Raw genomic sequence first — 19,582 nt, 5'->3', positions numbered from 1 at the left:
AGAATTTCTGAAGAAACTCTCTAGTTCTAGATGTATTCTGATGATAAGAAAATAACCTTATTGCAGCATCAGATGCAACCCTTTTCTGCTTCAAAGTACAGCAGCAGCTTCCAGAAAGCAAACACGGTATTCAGGATGCATCCTGCCCTGCCCCCCTTACCCCACCCACCTCCCACCCCACCCAAAAAAAAAAAAAAAAAAAAGCAAAAACGCACACAAAAAAAAGCAAAACAAAAAACCAACTATCTTTAATAGCCTGGTGCAACTGTCAATGCACAAAATCCATGCTAGTGGCAACTGCTGGAAAAACAATGAAATAAAAGCTGCACAGTAATAATTATTTCCACTACTAACTACACACAGGATATATTGCTTTTGGTACAATGCCATTTATTGTCACAAGAAGAAAACCAGCGATTACGCTGGGCACACATGAATTATGCAGACCTTTGCCATGCTGGAATAACAGCATATTATAGTTAGAGAAATGTCATCAAGTCAGCTGTAAAAACAGCTTAATACAGTTCTCCCAGCATACCAAACCACCCTCAAAAACAAGTTTATAAATTAAGCTTAAGCTACAAAAGAATACTTAAGAAATGACCATTTGTTTTTTCCTTAATCCCCACCTTTGTCCTGAGGACTGCATATACACTGCACATGAGAGCAAACAGAATTAAACACAGCTACAGTGACACCAACAACATTCATGTACGTACTTTTGAATGTGTGAACTGGCCTGCAAAAGTTTGTTCCCTCCACATTTGAGGCCTACCTATTCAATGAACCTGTAAAAGTGTATACAAGAACTAGCAAAGCTTTAAAAAAAAAAAACAGAACATGTTAAAAAATCTGTTTTGAACTTGACTCTAAGATGTGTCAACTAAAAGCTAGAATATTTGTGAGTTTTAACACTTCTAGGAATATAGAAAGGTTTTTTTTTTAGCCAAAATTTTCTCTCAAGTGCTAGCTATTAAAACTAAAGGTGAGCTAGGAGAAAGGCTTGACTAAAAAACCTTCCCCTGAATTGTTCCACTCACTTGTGATATAATCAATTCACTAAGTCTCAAGCCAAAATTCTGAACATTCAGCATTTTTGCATTTGCAGTTTTAAGGCAGAAAAACATCTTCGGAAGAAGCCATTTAGTTTTAGATATAAGAACAAAAGTAGAAGGTACATCTTAAGTCTTTTTCAGTAATAGCTTATTATTATTATTATTATTTTAAGTATGCTATTCTCTTACAGCTTTGGGTTTTACTATTTTTTTGCTAGAAATTTTGAAATAGAAGTGTGAAAGAACGCATCCTATTAGAGAGACTAAAACAGTTTTCCATTGTTTTTTTCTGGGTTGTGTGTTCAAGTTTGGCATTAAAATTGTAAGGTGGAATTAACACATTACTGTACTGTGCAACACCTTCGCTGGTGCTACCCCAGGCACTACAGTGACCGCAGGAGGGGGACTGCATTGTGCTGTGCAAGTTTTCTCCCTAAAGCCAGTGGTTGGTGTGTTACCAACAGGCCATAAGTCAGCTGCCTGTACCCAGGGCCCAGCTCCATGAAGCACAGCTGGGTCTGTGGCTCAGCTTTACAGAAAAGAAAAAAAAAATAAACAAAAGTGGAGTTGTGAGACTGTACGCAAACTACAGCCAGCAAAAGAAAGAAAAGAACGTAAGTCGTAGCGGTTGAAGTACTTGGGAGAAAAATGGCATCATGGAACCTATAAACCCTGAGGAAGAGAAGCATTGCTGGAAGACAGTAAAAACTCAGCAAGATTAAAGGTCAGCTCAGTCCAAGCAGCAATGGAAGGAAACAGAGTAGTAGTATTTCAGTTGACAAGCTAATACAGTTGAGTGTCATACAAATGAAGACTCACAAGATAAACAAGAGTATTTAACTCAGTGTTTTTAGATGAGAAAATTTAGATGAGAAAATGCTGGAAACCCAACATGCTGTCAAGGTATTTCTTGCTCTTTTCCACAGAATCGGAGAAAAAAATTAAGATTCCTTTGACCAGCTTTCCTTCACAAACATAAGCTACTTGTAAGCGTGTGTGTTACAAGGAAAATGAGAGGCAATTTTAGAAAACTAGCAAGAGGTTTCTAGTATTCACAAGGTATTAAAAAAACTTTGGAGTCAAAAAGGGAAAAATTTGAACCAGAGTCTGTTGAATCTCAGGCTGAAGTTCCTAACAGCAATAAAGAAACCCAGTGGAATGGGGTTTCACATCACATCTTACATAAATGCATTGTCCCTTTCTGTTCCTTGTATGTTTTTATATTGCCTTCCCAGAAATCAACACAGTTACCAGGTCACATGCTATACTTTCAACAGGAAGAATCTCAGGAGACCTTCCAGTTTTTATGCTTACCTCTTCAATGGATTTACATCAGTTTAATTAATACAACCAGTAAGCTGTTATCACCAGAACCTCATGAATCCCACAGATTTTTCAAACAACTGAGAATTCCACTTCACTTTGAATGAAGATGACAGAGAAAAGTAAATTGGTGAAATAGCAAGACATACTGAAAAAATGGACAAGTTGTGAAAGAGTTGTGAAAGATACCTGAAGCTGTGTGAGTAATTCATAAAATTGAAAGATAAAAGGGTTTACAGAACAATTCTCATATCTAACTTCCAAGATTAGCATTCACATGAACACAGCATGAGCAGAGCTACATTTGAACACTGGTCACTTCTTGCACTTGTACGAGTGACTGAATGTAGTTTTGCAGAGTAACCAAAGCCTTCTGAGAAACCAGAGTTCAAGCTGCAGAACTCTTCTGAAGCTGAGTTTCATGTGCAACAGAGCAAGATAACCATCAACAGAAATGGCATGTAGCGATGTTATGAAAGTTTTTAAGTCTCCTACACTCATTTTTTAAGCTTGTCAAGTGTTATGTATATGCAAATTAGTAACAAGAATAGCAAAATAAAATGTACAGAACACAGAAGCGCGCATCTTTGGTCTGCAGAGAAAGTACTGGCATCAGAGACATGGCTTATACTTGAAAGCAGTTCCTCACATGCCTTTGTATTTGAGTGCACCATCTCCCCCAGCTCTGGGGGCCCAGCTTCCAGGGCACTCTAACTACAACAGCCCAGCCCACAAGAACAGACCTGAGTACCCACCTATACAGTCTTTGACCCCAGGAGTGTAAGACTGCCCATTACACTTCAAGCTCAGGGATAAAAAGGCTCAAAGGATCAACGTCAGATTCTGGTGGAACACAGAAAATATGTGTATTTTAACTAACCCCACTTAAACAAGCATTACAAGAGTGCTAATCAGCAGCTTGTCAAAACCTCCAGCATGACAACCTGCAGTTTTATTACATCTTGAAGTAACTCACTGAAATACGCATGTTGCAATCCAATGTACTGCTGGCAGGAACAAAAAGACAAAGGCAGCTCAGTCAGTGAAAAAGAACATGCATAACCCTATCTATAGCCAAATTAAATTCTGTAATATCCTGGAAGAAATGGCATTTGCTGCTGTGAAAGCCAGAGAGGGGACGGAGAGATGAATTTTAATGAGCCAGTTTTCAGAGTTGTCACAGACCTGTCAGTTACTGATAAACACTTGTTAGTTTCAGGTCACGTTTTTTCTGTTTTCATATTAATTACAGAAGTTTTTAGCTGCCATCATCCAATTACATCTTTTAAGACCTCAGTTCTTTAGCACAGCTTGATTTTAGGCTTAAAAATACAAAAATAAAAATAAAACCCAGATAAAGCCCATTACAGTGATGTAACAGTGCACTGCTCCCAGACATCACAGAAAGTTTCAAACCTTGGCCTGAGAAGAACCTTTTTCATAGCTAAGTGAAAACATTTGGTTGGTCTATAAGGATTGCTCAAATCATTCTTTTCAAGAATTCCTGGGAAATGGGCTATAGCTATATTAATATCAAGACAGCCAAAACAATCTGTGCTCAATAATTCAATACCAATGGCTTTCAAGACTTTTCTTGCCACAAAGATACAACACTTCTGCCCGTCTGTAAACTTTACCTGTGATTTTTTTGGACAGCTTCCCTAATTTAATTTCAAGCTGGTATAGTCATACACTAAAACAAACACAATTGTGTATTTTAAAATATTCATGTAGGCTACTTGCTACTACACTGTTCAAGTGACAGTCATTTTTTAGACATGCTAATGTAATACACAGTGTATAATTTATAAAACAGCTCATGTTAAAGCGAAATTCAATTCATTTTTATATATGCACAGTACTATGCTGATTTGGTAATACAGGGACACAATTTAATGATTTTCTTTGCATTTGTTTTTACAAGATTCAGATGCCAAAAACAAAACAGAACATTAAGTTACCTGATTTAAAAAAGAAAATCACAAACGTTTACAACATTAAAAGAATAAGACGAAATATAAACCTTTGCTACTTACAATTGATCTATACAGATTAACCAAATCACAAATCTGTCACAATATAAACGTTTAATTGTTACAATGAATAAGAACATACAGAAAATGATTTATTTTTTTAGTTTTTTATATAAAATCTTCCTTTGCCTTTTTCTTAAATTTTAAACTTACCATTAACTAAATTAGCTATGCATGACTTGTGGGGTACATGACTAAGAAGGCACCAACAGTACAAAGCAAAGACAAAGCAGTTTGAGTATTTTAAGAGTGCTCTACACTGATACAACACAGGAAAAGGCAACAATAGTAAGTAATCCAGCTGCAACCTTTAGAAATTTGTTCTAGATTTACAAAGGTAGCCCAACTTTTACATTTCCTCCAATGTTTCACTTAGTTTGATCACAGCACATGCTACAAAAAAAAAAAAAAAAAAACATTGTAAGCTTCACTTTACTAATGTGCACTTTTCACTAATTTAGTGTCTTGATTTCAATTGTTAACTAAACCATTTTGAACCACAAATGAATTTAAAACTTAGTAAAAGGATTGTTTGGATTTTCTGTTTAAACCACTGCATTTACAAAAATACTTCCCCTAAAATCCGGGTTTACTTGAAGACATTGCTGTACAAATATAAAAGTACTATGCAAGGGACCAAATTCATGAGTATGTTGTGTGTATGTATAGACCTATATTTATACCATATCACTGTGCTGTAACAACACAATAAATTTATCAATAACCAAGGACTATATAAACTACACTAACATAAGCAAATATATATTAATAAAGTTTAAATCTATAGTACAGTTGCTCAGCAAACAACTTCGACATGGTATAAATATAACATAGCGTATTACAGTGGGCAGCAACAACAGGTTTTTCTTTTTCTCCCATTCTGTAAGGAAAACCATGCTAAACTCCTTGGGTTTCATTTGGCCACTGCTGAGTTATGTCACCACCTGCTACTCCTGAAAGCTCATAGTGCACCACACCGCTCAGCCCATGTAGTGTGTTGTACACTTCAGACTATATATATATGTAATATTGATGAGGAAGATTCTGGTGACAGTCAGGATAGCAGAGTAAGATGCTCCTTTGCCAAAGCATCCATAAGAAGTTCATGTTTGCATATTTTTCTTCAGCTATAAAGTTGGAATGTTTCGACAATCAACTGTTTACATTCCTTATTCCCAAAACATCTTTACCATGAAATACATGTAACTTCAATTATGAGTTTCAGTTCTCTGCTCTAAAAATACAAAAAGTAGATAAAGGAAAAAAAATCAATGTAAAATGATGAAATAGCTGACCTAACAGTGTTTTAGGCACCTTCTTTTAAACCGTTTTCAAAATCTGACAAAAAAATCATGCTTCTGCACTTGATGCTTTAACAAATTCTGCTTAACAATGTGTACTGAATTCAGTAGAAGATAGATGAATGCAGTTACTGATACTGATGGATGCCAATTTGATTCAGCAGGATAGCTAAGGAAGAAAGCCTGAAAGCACCAGATGTTAGGTAAAGCAAACCCTTGGCTTCTCATGCCGAGAGACAGATTACAAAAGTAAATCTCCAGCGCCCCCAAAATCCAAAATTAAAGAAAATATTAAAATATTACTGGGAAACAATGATGAAACAAGCTGCCAAAATTCTTCCTTAATAAATTAAAACTGAGGTGTTACAAACTAATTTCAGTAACAGTCATCTTTCCAACCATGATTCCTGTAGTAATGACAATGGTACAAGTAGCAGAGATTCTAGAAATATTTCAGCTTCTCCAAACCAAGTGAGGAAAGCATTTTGGTAAAGATGTGTAGAAACGTCAAAAGAAATTTCTACACTAGTATCAACAGTCAAGTGCATATTTCTTCTGGAGAAATGTTTTTTAGCATAGGTTCCATACCACAATTCAATGATTACTTGTGCAGTGTCCTGATAATGCTCCTAATACGTTCCACGCAACAGAGGTTTGTGTACCACAGGAACTTCCTAATCAAAAATGCCCTTTAAGATGAACCCTTGCTTATTAAAAATTAGTTTTGGTAGACTAACACTCAAACTATAAGAAAAGGAAAATTTTGAAATGGAATCTTGTAAGCACCCTTATCTATTGAAATCTAAGTTAATGGCTTTCTTTTCTTTGAAAAACAGACTTAAGTGGTATGAGGAAGCCTGGTGTTATTAACCAGCAAGCATCCTTGTATACTACAGTAGCAATTGAACCTGATTTCCATTCGAACACATTACCCAAGAGGAAACCAAAAACTAATTCTTTATGTTAATGTGAAGATATAAGATTTAAATTTATTTCCAGGAATTACAAGTGCATTTTGTTCATATTAGCAAGCAGTCTATACAATCCATTCTTCACTGCTGCCAAAATAAAATGAGAAAAAGACAGCAGAGATATGAAAAGCTAAAAATAGAACTATTTTTCCTAAGTTATTTGTTGAATAGCATTTCAGTTGAACACAACTCAGAGGTAACAATAGATTTTTTTTTTCTCTCAATCATAGGCATGTGGCACTTAGACAATCATCTTTGCACAGAAAGCTTTAACAGTCATGCGAGGGCACAGTAATTATTTTAAACAAGGCAAATTTCTCACCACAGAGAGCAGTGGGGAAAGAAAAGGAGGCACTGCACTGGAACATAACACCTAGTAAACTCCACATTATACAATTTCAGTAACAAATACTTGAAAAGATCATTAAAAGGTATACAATTTTAAACATTATTTAGTGCTAGCTTTGTTTGGTTGTCCTAACTCAGCATTATCAGAAAAGTTTGATAGTACTTGACAACAGAACAGTACTTCATGTCACGAGCTCATGGAGGCTTGATTACAAATCACCATAGTGTAGGTTGCAAGAAATGAACTTGAGATGCTGACATGCTGTAGGAGCAAAAGTAAATTCAGACTTTCTCATTTAAAGATGCAGTGTTCCTCTCTGCAAGAATTCTGAATGTCAATGATTAGATTAAAATGTAAAACTATCAATCCTCATTTGAAGCATTTCATTGGTATGCAGTATGTAGACTGAGTTTATTAACATCATATTTTGGTTTCTCGCTTACCACAACATTCAGATGCCTTCCACAAAGAAAAGCATTCACCTGTAGGTCATCATGCCATTATGTTCTTTGCTAATCTTCCACCACACGGTGAATAAATATAAGTTGGCGAGCTGCCACTCATTCTCTTTGCACAAGTCTTATAAACACTACTATATGGTATGAACTTTGGAAGTACTACGCCTCCAACATGGTTAAACTTTAAATGATCTCTTAAAAAAGGCAGGGAGAAAAAGTAAAAGTTTCGTCAATACATGGAAAAATGTTCCTTAGATGAACTCAATTAAGATGGGTTCCTATGTGGCTATTACGCTGTATAGAATACCTATATGTACAGCACAGGACACCCAAACAAGTGCATAAGCAAGATTAACATGAACACGACTTATGCTGTAATCCATAGCATAATGGTATAAACCCCACTGGATGCTAACCATTTCTATTTAAAAAGGAAGTGCAAAAAAAATCTGGGATGTCACTGACTTAAAGTGCCCTGAATAGTAGCTTTTCTAAAAAAAATGCCAGCGACTTCAGTAAAGTCAGAAAAACATAGTTCATGGTGTAAACTTCTTATCGGTTAATGAATTATCTTCTTGGATATTGATCCAGGAGTGAAAGGAACCACTGCATCTTTCAAACCAGAAAGCAAGCAGTTAAAACACGGCCAGCAGTAGGTGCACTTACAGTACAGTACTGCAACAGGTCAACAATGGGCATTACGCATAGGAGTGTCAATTACAATTCTTCAGGCTTAAAAGATTCATTGAAAGCATGAAAAGCCAAAACTACCAGGAACTGCCCTCCTGAATGGCTCAAAGGAGTTAGTGGATAAGCTGAGAGAGGCCACAAGACATGACCAACAATAAAGAACTGGGAAGAGGAACAGCAACGTTTGAGCATGCCCAGTCCTTTAAGTCCTTGTCCTACAAAAAAGAGCAGAGACACATTTAAGTGAAGAAAGTTTTAACATTGTCTTTCAAAACAGATACATTTTCCTATTTATGGTAAAACATAGTGTATAAAAACATGAGTCAGCAGTATCAATGCACATTATTTTTAAAAAAGCTTTCCCTGAGAAACTCCTTAACCTAGCAAGTAGCCAGGAGACCAGCTATTTAAAATGTTAGCTTCATTATCCACATGGGTTATAACCCTCCAAACACAGGCTGTTCCCTGTGTAAATCCGTTTAAACTCCTAAGTGACAAGATATAGAAACATGACTATTAAACAGGAAGATATTTCTACCTTTCTCCAAATGAGTGAACTCGTTATTTATTTGAATAATTGCTTATTTTCACATTGTTTCTTAATTCCAAAAACTACAATCAAAAACTATGACAGGAAATAACACACTGAGCAGAGCTAGCTGATAAAGCGTGGGGCTGGGGAGGAGAGTACAAGTGCACAGGAAGGGACTTGTTACTGTGCAGTCCAAGCCAACTGCTAAGGACAGGTTTTCACTATGAGGGCTGCTTATATTTAAACTGCTGTGAAACAGAATATCTAATAATTCTAACCACAGATTTGTACAATTTACCAGCATATCATTATCAAGTTAAGTAAAATACTTCACTTTCAGCATCATATCAACCAAATCAATTTTTCATAATAGCACTCAAAGAAATTTCCCTTAGCACTGGATCACCAATAGGTATCTTTATCCCTGATCCTTTTATCCCTTAATCCCTAATACAACCTAGGTAAGTGTGGTCTGGGCAAAGAGGAAAGGAGCAGAGATCATAAACTGATTTGCTACAATGTTAGCTATTTGTTCTCCCTCCTTGATTCTATGGCCTTTTAATAACAGGTTTCATCTTACTCCATTTATGTTATTTTCTTTCAAATTTGTGCATGTACTCCTAGTGGCTCTTGTACAGAATTCACTTTAGAAAACACAGAACACGTACCAGCCATGTTTTTGCACCCCAGTTCTAATTCTATTGGTAATGCCCAACTAATAATAAAAGCCAAGAGTATGAACCTCAGGTTTATCTAAATTTTAATTATTAACATAGCTTTGAATGTTAGCTAGTAAGCTTCACAAATGAAACACTTTCTGAAAATCAAAATTACTTCTGTTGTGAACTTTGCTATTCAACACAATTATATTCAGTATTCAAACTAGTGACAACAGAAGTTATTCCTGTTAAAGTAAAAACTATTTTCAACAGTTTCAACTTTTTTTCCTTTCTACCAGTGCAACATTAAATAAAAGAAACTGGAGGAATAAGCAATACAGAAACTGAAATCCCATGTTTAGTGCAGAAAAATTACTGGTTATAGCAAAGCAATGAAGTTTCTACACAGTGCTGTCAAGGTCTTAAGATTTCCTGCAATGGAGACACTCACAGGCTAAACTTAACCTTTCTGCTAGAACTGCCAGGCAGAGATGATACTTGTAGAATGTTCATAGAGAATAGCACAGGATCCATTTTTAAGCCCACAAAATAGGCAACACATATTAGGCTGTCATCTTCGGGTTGTTTTTCTTGTCTAGCCACAAAGCTTACATACTTTAAACCACTAGCAGTATCACTGAAGTTTCTCAAGTGTTAGAAATATTATTCAGGTAAGTATTTGACAAATTTTGTACAAAACTAGTGAGACCTGCAAGCCTCATGGTATATGAAGACCAGTTAAGTTTATTGATTTGAAAAAATAAAAGTGTCAGAGACAGCAAATATCAGTACATTTTAAATTAAGAAAGTTTAAATCTTCAAAATATTAGCAAGTATAATCATAATTAATTTAAGAAAAGGTAGACAGCTATTTTCTCATACAATTATTTCAGAAGTACTGGAAGTTACACTGAAGTTTTACGGTTCTGGGATTGTTGTTTGTTTTTAAATAGTTTAAAAGGCTTCTCCTCTGCACATTACATTTAAGGAAGAATTTTTTAAAAAGCATTTGAAGCCATATGACAAAATACTCTAGTATCTTGAAGGAAGATCACTGTCCCTTTGACAAGTTTTTTTAGTTTTTTAGCTTTTTTTTTTTTTTTTTTAGTAAGATTTGCATTTCAAAGCGTTCACATAGCTTTTATTCTGAGAAGCACTAATTAAATGTAATTCTTATTCCTTAAATGTAACCTAAAAAGTAGGTAAACATCTCAAGACAATTGCCTGGATTCCCTGTAGACACTTCAGTGTTGCAAAGTAAAATAAACTCATTTCTTCAGTAACAGAATAGGACTGATGTCAAAGGAATAAGCAGAAAGTTTTTACTTCAGGAGCTTGTTAGCATATCAATAGAAACAGTCGGTTATACATTTCCCTAGTGGTAACCAGAGAGTTCCAGAATTCTTTCCCCCTTCCCAAATGGTTTCTTATTGCTGTGACTTTACCTATGCACTATTTAAGATGGATATCCTGGCTGGAATCTAGCAGTTTCCTCAAAAATCAGTTCTTTCAGCTTTTCCTTCGGCAAGTCATCCAACTCCATATCAAACTTGAAGGGTGCTTCAGCTACAGGCTTAATAATATAGAGAGACATTGTTATTTATTTATTTTTAGTATTACTGGTCTATTAAATTTCATGCAGTCCCTGTATGGGAAAACAATCTGAAAATAATGTGCTTCACAGAAATGTCTAATATTGTGCCATCTTCAACGAACAACTCCTTCTGTTAGTCCCTTACGTGTTTTATTAGCTCAGTTTACCAAATTGAATCATAAATTGAATAAATAGCAAAATTTAAAACACAAGGTAAAATATTTGAAAAAGTAACTTAGTAACTACCTGAAGAAAAAATGATCTGAAATATTGTACTGTCCCCCTCCTTATTTCTTCCTCCCCTCCTTCTTCACCAGAAGTAACCAAAAATCCCACCAGCATAATATGAACTACAGCAAGTTCAGTTTTGGGGGCTGTTAAGTGTATAAACTGATGGCAAATTTCATTCTCCTGACTTTATATCGGCCATTATGAAACAAAACCACAGTGAACTGAGAAGTTCCATTTTCAGGGAGTACTCCCTTAGCATCTATTCATTTTTTGATGAGTTTCTAAAATGTAATACTAAAATAAGAAATATAAAATAAAGAACATCAATTTCAAGTTAGGAGTGAAGTTAAGCAGACTGATTTTCTTCCCTTATTTTTCTTTTTATTAAATGATGCATGTTTAAACTACTACTGTACATCTCTACACACAACCAAGTCTTTTTAATCTCAAAGAAAATTCAGAATGCAAAAAAACAGACATCAAGTAAAGCCTAGCAATTACGCTGTTCAACTGTTCATCGTTTTAAAAATGTTTGGAATTCCATTGTTTTTGCAGTTGTATGGTTCAAAGGAAAATACATACATATGTTTGCTTAGAAGGGTAATAACACAATTAACTTGTAGGCACCCAACTAAATGATACACTGAAGTTTATTTTTTCCTATATCTATATTATAAGGCCTGATTAATATAAATTATGGTTTCCAAAGAACAAATGCATAGCTGCCTTTTTGATAGATATGTCTGAGTAAACTGAGCAATAAACCATTTAAGAGTTGCAGAGTTTAAATATTGCAATGGAAGATTAACACTGTAAAATTTCTTGAGATGCCTAAAAAGAAATAACGTAATTTTGTGATGTAAAGAGCACCTGCAAGTCTTTAACTGCATACTATTTGTATCTCAAGTTGTAACACTTCAGGTGCAATATATTCTTCTGAAATCTATCAATATGCAAATCACTATTCTAAATGTCCATGGGGAACCAGAATGCAAATACTTGTCTTGTGTAATTATGGTAAGTACATAAACACATGCTATGTGAACACATTTCTAACCATTCTGGTAAACTGACAAAATTAATTCTTCAACTCCATTATGACAGTATATTGTCCTTAATCTAATGAAAAAATAACGTATCATTTAATCAACAACATTTACATTTTAACAATATCTTTACCTCATCACTTGGATCATAATACTGCTCCAGGTATGGATGGGCTAAAGCTTGCTCCACTTCAATTCGCTTATGAGGATTAAAGGTCAACATTTTATCCAACAAATCAAGTGCTAAGAAGAACAAAAGTAAGCAAGAGTTTAATATTCACTACAAACCGCAAAGCGCAAGCAATGTTAAAGACAGGCTACATAGAAAAGACAGGCTTCCCTAAGTTTTGTGTTACTTTCAATTCACAGCTGGAATTCCCCAGCTGTACCAGCTGCAACAGAAACAGCAGAATGCTTCCTTTGACTTGGTCAGTATGCCTTTCCTCTGCTCACCCTATCAGTGTTCCTAAGTTACAACTGCCTTTGGCACGATCTGGTAGGTTTTAGGAGCAAGCCTACAGAACATATACCCTTTCGAAGGCTGTACAGTGTCAGAAATAACGTTAAGGGAAAGAACTGCACAGACCTCTATGGCACAAACTGCTTTCAACTACAACAGAAATCGAATTGATTTTTTTCTTCACTCAAAAATATGCTTTGAATTTTTGGCATAGAAATCCAAAACAAGATAGACCTTGTCTGAAATGAAGAAGCAATCACAAGTATATTCTCATTTTGAAAAGAAAACTGAACTATTTAATGATGAAAATGTCATCCAGAAGTTAAAGAATATTGTATCTTCGTAGTACACTATAAGAAACCCAGAATACACTCTCCAGCTAAAGATGCAAATATGTTCACATTTGTGAGATTTAGGCAAAATCTGTAGAAGACAACTTGTAAAGAACCCATAGAGAACCTGAAGATCCTGTAAGACAGAGCATGAGGTCTGATGAAACTCTGGATGAATGTTACAAATCAGAGTTACTGCAATTGTTCAGCTACTTCGGCTGTAACACATTTTTCTTTTCTTGGAAATGGAAACAAAATGATTATAAAAGCAAGATGACCAAAGACATTCCGTTTCTCCTCCTTGTCACATTATTTACAGCAAAACTCAAATTTCTCACTGCATCGAGGCAGTGCTAGCTTTGTATCAGGTTAAGATGCCTGGACAGATACAAAGCACTGCAGAACATACAGAAATTTAACAGCACATTCAATGGCAGCTTTAAAAAGCTACAAGGCTTGCATAACAATCAGCATTAAATATTTTCATGCAGTTTCCCCAACACTGGAAACTCACATGCTTGCTCCATGTTGTGCAGATTGCTTTTTACTGAAATGATGGCAAACAGCTTTTTGAAAGACTGCTGTCAAAGCTACTCTGAAGATTTAGATGAAAAGGTGTTATGGAAGTCACGCTAACTGCATGTTCCCCTAGCAGCTGAGCACGTCGGCATGGCTGCAATTTGCTGTCAGAAGCTCACAGAAAAAAATTCTCACACTGATGAGCACTACAAAAGCAGAATAAATCACAGCTGTTTTTCCCAGTGATGGGGATGATCAGCTCTACAGTTCCATCTGCAGAAATCAGCTTTTTCATGACAGTTCAGTACCTGTTCACGTTCACTAAAAGTGAATTATCCTATCAGCTCAAAAAACTCATGTGACATGAACTGTGTCAGAGCAAGTAAGAGCGCTGTACCATGAATACAGCAATCCTTAAATTATACATAGATGTTAGAAAGAAATAATAGTTACATACAAAACCAGCAAACGTCCAATGCCAACATTCAGTACTTCAATGAACTACACTTTCAAAGACAACAATAGCTGGGATTTCCTTTTTTTTTTTGTTATAAAGAAGTTAATGATCAAACACCATACCACATAATTTTAGACACATTTTTAAAATTATTTTAAAAGATAAGTTGGTAGAAGAGTTTCATGCTTATTTATGATTTTACACCTGACTTATACAGCTGTTTTAAGGGACCTGGATGCTCTATTTTGGTATTCATTTCCACTTTTGAATATCTATTACAATGTAATAGAGTATAAAATACCTTTGGGGTCAGCATTTGGAAACAGCCTGTTCCATGGTACCTTGTTTTTGTGTGGTAGGGAAAGCAAATAGTTTCTGGCCTTTAAATTTATTATACAATTCAAATCTTCTTGGGAAGGGGATCCAAGTATGCCTATTAAAAAAAAAATAAAGAAATAAACTACTGCATTTCAATGAAAAAGTACATTAAAAACAGTCACGTCATACTTGCTAAAACTCAACATTAAAACTGCTAGGAAGAAGATTCCACACTAAATGTCTTAACTGCAGAGAATGCTCTAGTATTTTTAGAAACCTTACCTTTACTGAAAAGATTTAAGATAATTTTTCTCATAAATAAACAACTGCATTTGAGTTTTCCAATTATCAGTACTTAGTTTACAAGATCCAGTTGGTATAAGTGGCTCGTGTATAGAAATTTTAAAAAATTAACTTGGACCTATTGGTGTATTTGAGCTTTTTTACCTTTTAAAAAAGCATCTATTGATATATAAGTATCCTCTTGCTGCCCCTCAAATCAATGATTTACTACGGAAATCACTACAGAAATAACTACAGGAAACAGAAGATGCAGCTATAAACCCATACATTATATATTTTTGAAGATACTTCATGCATACATAGTAGCATAGGTTAAAGGAACTACAAAACCAAGAGAAAGAGAAATGGCTGACCAAAGCTAGTGTAGTGGTAGAAAAGATGGAGAGAGACAGATATGGAAATGCCACTTCATTATATAAAGCTTACCAAGGATATGGTTAAGTTGGTCAAGGTAGTGTTTTCCTGGAAAGATAGGTCTGTTGGAGAGCATCTCTGCCAGAATACAGCCTACTGACCAGATGTCAATAGACTTGGTATAACCCTGCAAGTAAAGCAAAGCAAGATTTTTGTTCAAATGTATTTTTGCATAATTGCAGTAATGTAATATACTTCATACTTCAGTAAATTTTGAAAGTACAATGATGCAATTTTTTTTAGATGAGTCATGCTCATTCATGCTGTTTTATTTTTCTTGTACAGAATCACAGAATCATCTAGGTTGGAAAAGACCTCTACGATCATATCTTCCAACCTTTAATCTAGCACTGCCAAGTCCACCATTAAACCATGTCACTAAGCTCTACAACTACACTTTTCCTGGAGACCTCCAGGGATAGTGACTCCAGTACTTCCCTGGGCAGCCTTTTCCAATAGTTCACAATCCTTTCCATGAATGAAATAATTCAGTATTGTGTATCAAAAACACTGCTTTGAAGGTGTAGCAAGAACCGAAACACGCAAGATATGTTTTTCCAAAAGGATTCTGTAAGTTTAGCTGTACATACTGCCATCCACAAATTTCTGAGACTCCCTAGTTCTATAGCTAATTGACAGTAACAAATTTCAGAAATGGGCCTTATACTAACTTAAGAAACTTTAAAAGTTCAGAAACCTTTAGAGTATTGTTTAGTCTATAGCTCCTAACAGCATGCTAAACACATGGGGAAAAAAGCCACACTTCCTAATAGTACAGGATCTAAACACCACACAAGTCAGTAGGAAACCTTCAGCATCAAAGAGGTGAAAGGACAAAATGGATTTTTGGTAAGGAGACCTTGTAAACACAATAGGTAAGGAAGTAGTAAAGATGATGTGAGAAGGCCAACTGCAGGAAACAATACTATGCTGAGAAGAACTAAATGAACTATTTTCAAGTGTATAACCTATGTTATACATAAGGAAAGGCTCTGATTCAGAAGTGTATTTACACTACTGCTCGGGTAATAACGCAAGGGCAACTTTACCTCAGGAACCCTTGGCCCTATAAACTCCCTTGCCCTATTCTCCCATAGCCTGCTGTGCACTACATCCCCTCCCAGTAGCAGGGACCTTCCAACAAAAGCTAGTGACTGCTGAATCCACAGCTGACTCAGCACCAGCTCCTCATGGTGTGATCATTCAACAGTGTTTTCAATGCACTAATTCTGAAAAGTCTCATTATAGACAAGGAATGTTATGAGCTGACCACCTCTTAAGAAACACACAAAATATGTTCTTGTAAAAGTTGCTGATAAATGTATGCAAATATACAGAAATAAGATTAAGTTGCCTTACTTTTAAGGCCTCAGTGGAAGTTTAAAACACAAGAAGCCTAAAAAACCCCTCCACTGAGCAGATATTTATTTTCTAAAAAGCGCATTAAACACACTATTGCCACAAGAAATCAAACCCAACTACCAGTTACCCTATGGAGGCAAAGTCTTTGGGGAACATAAGATACAGACACAGGTGTCACATTGGTATTTTACTATCAAGTATGTGGTTGTAGAAACTAATGCAAAGTTTATGAAAGATACCCATTAGTCACACCATACAGAAATTGGATTCACCTTAACAGAGGTAAATGTAAGAATAACTCCACGTAAAAGGAAAAAAAAGTATGACTTGATTAAGATTATGTGAATGCAAGTAAGATTGACACACAGCAAAGATCACATGCCTTCAGAATCAGACTCACCCTCATTATGCATTCTAAACCTAAGTTAAGACATCAAGATAACACCAAGGCAACAATTGCAAGCGTTGTTGAACACAGCACTAAAATGCTGTCATTACTAATAGTTCTGTCCTGCTCTATAAAAGAGAGCATCTGACAGAAAGAAGTCTCATGAATAGCAAGGAACTGGGCATATGGGAACTCATGCACATGTTTACTCAGTTGTAGTATCCAATAATTGTATCTGGAATCACAAATTTATTACAAAAGAGTAGTTATGCTGTAAATCCATCATCCTGTTTTCTCAAGACTATGCATGCATTCTGATTCTTAAAAAAAATAAAAACAAAAAAAACAGCACAGAAGGGACAGGAGGGCAGAGAAGAATTTGATCCTTAGAAGTGAATAACCAGCAACAGAAGCATCACAGCAACACACTATGGTTCTTACCTTAGAATTCAGCATGATTTCAGGAGCCCTGTACCAACGTGTGGCCACATACTCTGTCAGGAATCCTGTGTGATCATGGTCTGGATCTGCAACACGAGCCAGTCCAAAGTCACAAATCTGGTTTAAATTAAAAAGGAAAAAAAAAGCATATTAGACATAGAGCTTCCAGTACTACATTATTACTAATTCACCTTTCCCCAATCTGTGATGCAACACTTAAAGACAGTAATGCTAGCCTGTATTTCTAGAAATAAATTATTGCACAAACATTAGGATAAGTATTTTGGATGCAATACATGAAGAATTAATTGGATAGGGCCTCATACAGGGGTCAAGGAGAATAAATAGCCTGAATAACTTGAGAGGAAAAAACAGTTCTGGTGCGCAGTTTATGTTCTACTATGGGCTTATTTAACAGCTTCTCTCACAGGTAGATGGCAAAGTATACTGCTCCAGCTTGTTAGTAGACATTTACCAGAAAATGACAAGAGTTTAAGATGCAAGAATTGATGACCAACACGTTTGAAACATAGCCCAAAACCCCGCTACCATCCCAACAGTGTATCTTTGCAATAGAAACATCATGAGATAATGGTAGGCTGGAAAATACAGGTTGCTGAAGAAAGCACAAGCTTAACAAAAATACAGCAACCCAGAAGAAAACATGTTTTGATTCTATACCAGAAAAAAAATAAAATAAAAAAATAAAAAATAAAAAACACACCCTGATTTAGACTAGTGAGTTCAGCAAAAAGGAGAGCTTTCTTTCGTCTATACTCTGGTAAGGAAGATGCATGGCTTTCAGAGCTATTTACCATACTCTCTCCAAAGAGAAATTAAGAAAATAAGAAAACTGAAAATGTGAAGATAGTGTTTTAGAGTATGGCAGCTGTTCTTTCTATCATCCAATAGGTAAATGCAAACTTGTTGACTGCCAAATCAGATACACTTTTATGCTTTTGCTGTCACGAAACAAATTATGATAATGACCAATTTCTACATGAAGTGTATTTACTTGAAATGCCCTCTTTGAAAAACAAAGCATCAGATGTAGGAGTAGCAAACAATTAAGAGGTTCCTCTGATGAACATATTTTATAATAGTTTACCACTTGATAGTTAATTGTGCACACTGACTGTATTAAAAATGTGAAATCATATGTTACAGTTTATGTACTGGGTAACCCTACCAAAAATGCAGTAGCCTCACTGCATCCTGACAACCTACTCCTTTATTTTCCTCGAGAGACAGCCTACGAAACAACTTATATAGTTCAGTTAAGGAAGAAGTGATTCAACTGAGCAAAAGCTACATCTGAAATATAAGATTTGGCAGGAGACCGTTAAACAGAGGGACTGATGAAAAGGCAGTGATGAAACTCACAAGCCAGCCTGCATTGGACAACTCATATATTTGACTCCGGCTACATATAATAATAAAATTTAAAAAGCATCCTTAGAAAACAACAAAGAACAAGAACCCTTTTAAGCATGTCAAGGTTTTCCCAAGGCTATGCAGACAGGGCAAACTGCCTTGTACGCAATTAGCAGTTTGCATAAAGAGAACTGACACAAATAATCAGAAAAGCCTTCTGGAAAAACAGAGGTGAAGAGACTGTAGAGGACAACCTTATGGACTTCAGAAAATAATTAGGCAGGCAAACTTTTTGCAATCTCTTCCTCCTAGCCTCACCAAAACAAACAAACAAACGAGACTACAGATTTCGTAGAATTAAAGGAGTACACAAGCAAACTGCTATGATTTGTTATTATTAAGGCAAAAGAAAGGCTCCATCCAGTCCACTGCGAGAAGAAAGAACTGAATTTAAGAAGATGTCTGTGAATCTCTCAACTCAAGTAGAAGAAAGTAGCACATGGGATGGAAAGGAAGATTAATGAACAAAGAGAGCTCATTAAAATGACAAAAAGCCCATGCTGACTACAGCAGAAGCAGGTTAAGCAGAAAAGAAGAAACACCATCAGTGAGAAAGGCACCAAGGTTGAAGCTGTAAGAAAGAAAGGCTTTTGGCTGTTAGCAGTGTTTTCACCAGCTGCAGAGCTAACCAGGAGTATTAACCAGACAAAATAAAAGAGAAGCCGGAGAGGTCAGCATTCTGCCTGAAGTCCTCAGTGCAAGGGAGGAAGAACAGAGACCGACTGTGCCCAGCGAGGGCAGGCAGTTCTTGCCCTGTGGCAACAAAGCGTATTTAGCAGACCAGCCACCCTATTTAGGGCAAAAAAAAAAAAAAAAAAAAAAGTTGCAAATCTACTATGCCTATTCAACTATTAATTGGTAAAGTCAATGTACAATAAGAAAATAGGCTTCTCAATCAGAAGCAAAACAAAA

General features: G+C 35.8%; 1 protein-coding gene across 1 annotated transcript in view; it reads right to left on the bottom strand.

The window, feature by feature from the left end:
* Positions 1-373: 373 nt before the first annotated feature.
* Positions 374-19,582, bottom strand: part of MAPK1 (mitogen-activated protein kinase 1) — a 40,968-nt gene continuing 21,759 nt past the window's right edge. Inside the window, exons 4-9 of the mRNA XM_082774305.1 lie at positions 17,237-17,353; positions 15,058-15,172; positions 14,312-14,443; positions 12,376-12,485; positions 10,817-10,944; positions 374-8,395 (exon numbers count right to left, since the gene is read on the bottom strand). Of these exons, the coding sequence (XP_082630431.1) occupies positions 10,828-10,944; positions 12,376-12,485; positions 14,312-14,443; positions 15,058-15,172; positions 17,237-17,353 (591 nt within the window). The 3' untranslated portion in view covers positions 374-8,395; positions 10,817-10,827. The remainder of the gene's footprint in view (positions 8,396-10,816; positions 10,945-12,375; positions 12,486-14,311; positions 14,444-15,057; positions 15,173-17,236; positions 17,354-19,582) is intronic.

This window comes from Aythya marila (assembly GCF_965140915.1).
Source record: "Aythya marila genome assembly, chromosome: 17".
NCBI lineage: Eukaryota > Metazoa > Chordata > Aves > Anseriformes > Anatidae > Aythya > Aythya marila.
Note: the sequence above shows the minus strand (reverse complement) of the source record. Positions and strands in the feature narration are given on the sequence as shown.